Source organism: Malus sylvestris, chromosome 17 (genome assembly GCF_916048215.2).
Source record: "Malus sylvestris chromosome 17, drMalSylv7.2, whole genome shotgun sequence".
Taxonomy (NCBI): Eukaryota; Viridiplantae; Streptophyta; class Magnoliopsida; order Rosales; family Rosaceae; genus Malus; species Malus sylvestris.
Genome location: NC_062276.1, coordinates 27,728,108 through 27,732,586, shown reverse-complemented (window position 1 = coordinate 27,732,586; position 4,479 = coordinate 27,728,108). Strand labels below are relative to the sequence as shown.

Below are 4,479 nucleotides of genomic sequence, written 5' to 3'. Positions count from 1 at the left end.
TTTGCAAAATATCATTATCGAATAAAACTATCATTTTGTAAAGAACAAATTTATAATTAAAAATCATTTTGTAAAACAATAACAAAGAGACCGTAAATGGAAAAAGCTCATGACCGCAGATGGCAAAAGCTCCTGACCGCAATGAGTCAATCAACCTAGACTCCTCTTATGGCCTTTGTTACAAATAGAAGGGTGGGCACTAGTAGGGTGCTCGATGATAAAGCATAGCAGCAACTTCTGGTGACCGGACCCCAGAACCAAAAGTTGGTTCAGTTTTAGAATTGATTTCAATTCCTCAAATGACTAGTTGTTGATCCATTGAAAATCACGAAAAGTAGAAAATCAAGCTCTGAATTCTGAACCATTGAAAAGTTAGCAAAGAAAAATGGAAAGCAATGAACAAATTTTATTGCTAAAGCGCTTTGTTTCTTGCAAAACAAAGCCAAAATTTATACAATCAACTACAAAAATGACTAACTCCAACTCTAGAAACTAATTAACACAATACAACTGAGAGCTGCACACATTTTTTGCAGCTTATGTGTATCGTTTATCCACCAAGAACAAATTTCAATCACATGTTTGCTTTGCCATGCGATTCTTCGTCCTTATTCTAAGATCATGAACCACACTTTTCTTGCACCTCAAGTCAGTCTGATGCAAGTCAAAGAATAAATAGTTACCAAAATTGTAGTTATAAACAAAACACAGTCAACGGAAAACCTTGCAGGACTCCCAGATGGGGCAGGAGCAGCTGTTGTTGTACCCTGTAAAGTACTCTCTGAGCTGGGTGCAACATCCGAACTCGGTGGTACATTAGATGCTGGTGCATTTATTGATGGAGCTTCGCCTTGATTTAGTGTCTCAGGTGCTGTTGCATTTAATGATGGTATCGTTTCCCTTTGCTTTGGAGCACCGGGTGCCGTTGCATTTGATGCTGGTGGAGTTTCCCCTTGCTTTGGTTCCACGGGTGATGTTGCATTTAATGGTGATGAAGTTTCCCCTTGTTTTGGTGCGTTGGGTGGTGCTGCATTTGATGATGGTGGACCTTCACCTTGCTTTGGTGCGTTAGGTGGTGCTACATTTGATGGTGATGGAGCTTCACCATGCTTTGGTGCCTCAGGTGCAGGGCTGCCAGATGGAGCCTGGACTGGTGCAGCAGATCGTGCCTTACCTGGGGTTGAAGAAGGCGAGGGGGTTGAGGCTATAAAGCTTGAGGGGAATATTATATTACTAATTTGCACCACTGATATGTAAGAATGTTCATCAATAGCAACATCTCGAACAACCACTGCTTGGTCAGAACCAGCAGTTGAAACAATTGTGATTGTGTCCCCATTTGTAACATTCACCAAGCCTTGTAGGCCACTTGGTCGGTCAATAACTTGGAGCAGTGTTTTTATTCGAATAGTCAGTGAAGCAGGCAAGTTGTGGAAACTTTGGACAGTGTAGTAGTCCATGATAACATGAAGGCTTAATACTTTTTTCTTGATCTCCATGGGTTTGTTGATTAAAGAGGCCATTGCATCATTGTTGACCACGAAGACTGTCATGGTTTTCCGTTCATTGACTTGGTTAGCAACTTGGGTTTGAGTCAAGTAGGTGCTGAAGAGGCTAAAATCTGGGTTGTCGCTTAGAATTTTGGTGATGTCAAAATGACCTGATGGTGGTAGAGGATGAGGGGAAGGAAATGGTGTTGAGGTTGATGGAGAATGAGATGAAGGAGATGGAGATGGTATTGACGGAGAAGGAAATGGAGATGAAGATGGTACTAATGAAGAAGGTGAACTATTCGAGTCTGAAGGAATAATTAGATTGCTTATTTGCACGACTGATAGTTTCAAGTTCTCCGTAAATATATCTTTAACAACCTTTGCTTTCTCAGAGCCAGCAGCAGAAACAATCGAGACTGTGTCCCCATTTGTGGCATTCAACAAACCTTCAAAGCCAATCGATTGGAAAGTATCTTGGAGCAATGTTGTCAGTTGAGTGGTTTGGGAGTTAGGGAAGCTTTTAAACTTATCAAAGGTATAGTAGTCCGTAACAACGTGAAGGCTTAGTAACATTTTCTTAACCTGGTTGGATTTTCCAACTAAATAGGACATGGCAGCGTTGTTGACCACAAAGACTGTGATGGATCTGCGTACATTAATCTGGTCACAAACTTGGGTGTCGGTCAGGTAACTATTGAATTGGTTGAAATCTGGATAGTCGTTTAGAATTTTGGTTATATTGAGAGTTGATGAAGTAGGTGATGAAAGAGGAGATGATGGAGAAGGTGAAGGTACTGACGAAGAAGGTGAAGGTACTGATGGAGAAGGTGAAGGTACTGATGGAGAAGGTGATGAAGATGGTGAATTTAAGCCTGAGGGCATTATTATCTTGCTAATTTGCACCACCGATATATAATAATTTTCATCAGAAGCAATATCTCGAACTACTGTTGCTTGGTCAGAACCAGCAGCTGAAACAATCGAGATTGTGTCACCATTTGTGACATTCACGAAACCCTGTTGGCCACTTGGTTTATCAGAAGCTTCAAGTAGTGTGATTATTCGAGTTGACTGCGAAACAGGCAAGTTGTGGAACTTCGAGATGGTATAGTAGTCCAGTACAACTTGGGTGTTTAGCACCTTTCTAATCATGTCCATTGGTTGTCCTACTAAAGAGTACATGGCTTCATTATTGGGCACTAGGATCGTAAGGGTTCTGCGTTCATTGATCTGGTTACAAACTTGTGTTCGGGTCAGGTAGTCGTTGAAGATACTGAATTCTGGGTACTTGTTTAGAATTTGGGTGATGTTAAACATGGATGATGAAGGGGATGGAGAAGTAGTTGATGGAGAAGATGATGAAGAAGGTGACGGGGCTGGAGAAGGTGATGATGGATGAGGTGTTGAAGTTGGTGAAAATGCTGATGGAGACGGTGAACTACTTAAGCTTGAAGGCATAATTAGATTGCTAACTTGCACCACTGATATCCTATAAATGTCATCAGGAGAAATGTCTCGAACTACCTCTACTTTTTCAGAACCGGCAGCAGAAACAATTGAGACAGAGCCCCCATTTGTGATGTTCAAGTAGCGTTGTTGGTCAGGAGATTCGAACAGTGTGGTCACTTGGGTGGTCTGTGATGTAGGCAAGCTCTTGAACTTGTTAAGGGTATAGGATTCCAGAAACACGTGGATGCGTATAACCTTGTTGATCACGTCCATTGATTTTCCTGCTAAAGAGGACATTGCAGCATTATTGACAACTAAGACGGTCATAATTCTGTGCTCATTGATTTGGTTGCTAACTTCGGTTTTGGTGAGGTAGTCGTTGAAGATGCTGAAATCAGGGTACTTGCTGAGAACGTCCGTGATGTTATATGCAGACGATGACGAAAAGAAAACGAAAAGGAAAGATAGCAAGAGGTAAGCAACGGGTGCATTGAACTTTTGTAAATACATTTTGATATTTGATTACAGATAGAGGAGCGAAGTTCAGATAAAGAATGAAAGAGGTGCCTATGAGTAGGTTGAAAGATGGATCTATTTATATGTGTTTGAGGAAGAGTGAGTCTTTGCCCCGCCAAATGTGCAGGAACAAGTTATTGTTTGGTTGCAAAAGAAGGACAAGATGGATGGTCATGGTAAAGGAAGAGTCGGTCTGTCCGAGTTGACAATGTTTTCGCACTTGAAACTAGTCTAAAAATAAATCAACAATTTAGTACATTTTTATATCTACACATGTGCATATGCCCAATAATTTTTTCACTGCATAACATATTTTTTATCTCATGTCAAATTTTTTCACGATATTTATTTCACCTTCGCAACAATAGTGTTAGGACGTGAAGTGTTGTTCTCCATCTGTAAATTAAGAAACCGTTTAAGGACTTATAAAGAGTTGAGTCACTCTTAATTGTCAATTATTTTTTAATAATTTTTTCATGTTACAAAGGTTAATTAGTTCATGTATGAAGCTTTACGGGTTAGAAAATAAAGAAACTTTGTGAGGGTTTACAACAAATTAGGTTAATCTATTATTGAAATTGGTTTTAGGGTGGAATATTAACTCTTCCGAATGACCAACACAAAAGTAGATGCCAGATGAAAATCTGCAGGAAAATCAAATTAATCACGTTTAAAAATTTAACGACTCTGCAGTTTTGAGCGGTAATGGTAAATAATTCAGATAAATGTAAATAATTAAGAGAACCAAACTGATTCTTTGAGGTGGGTTTTCTAAGTATTTTTTTGGGGTGGCCGTAGTAAATAATTATGATAAATGTAAACGAAAGTTGGCAGATTCACACTCCAAAAAAAAAAAAAAAAAAAAATTGTTGTCAAAAGATTATGTTTGCATGGCAATTGCAGAGACCACAAACAGTCCGGGTCTTATGTGCATCTAACTTTGGGTAAACTTTACCGCCTCTTACGTTTACCTTTCACATTCGTTTTTCCGTCCTCTTCCTCCACTTATTCCTCCCACCAA

The 4,479-nt window shown here is 39.6% G+C and overlaps 1 protein-coding gene across 1 annotated transcript; it reads right to left on the bottom strand.

The window, feature by feature from the left end:
- Nucleotides 1-386: 386 nt before the first annotated feature.
- On the bottom strand, nt 387-3,505 carry LOC126609886 (chitinase-like protein PB1E7.04c). Its single transcript, XM_050277820.1, has one exon. It carries the CDS (start codon nt 3,450-3,452, stop codon nt 645-647), a length of 2,808 nt encoding a protein of 935 aa, XP_050133777.1. The 5' UTR covers nt 3,453-3,505; the 3' UTR covers nt 387-644.
- Nucleotides 3,506-4,479: the final 974 nt, after the last annotated feature.

What these genes read in the sequence shown, in the direction of transcription:
- LOC126609886 (XM_050277820.1), bottom strand. Translation starts at nt 3,452, where the DNA reads ATGTATTTACAAAAGTTCAATGCACCCGTTGCTTACCTCTTGCTATCT.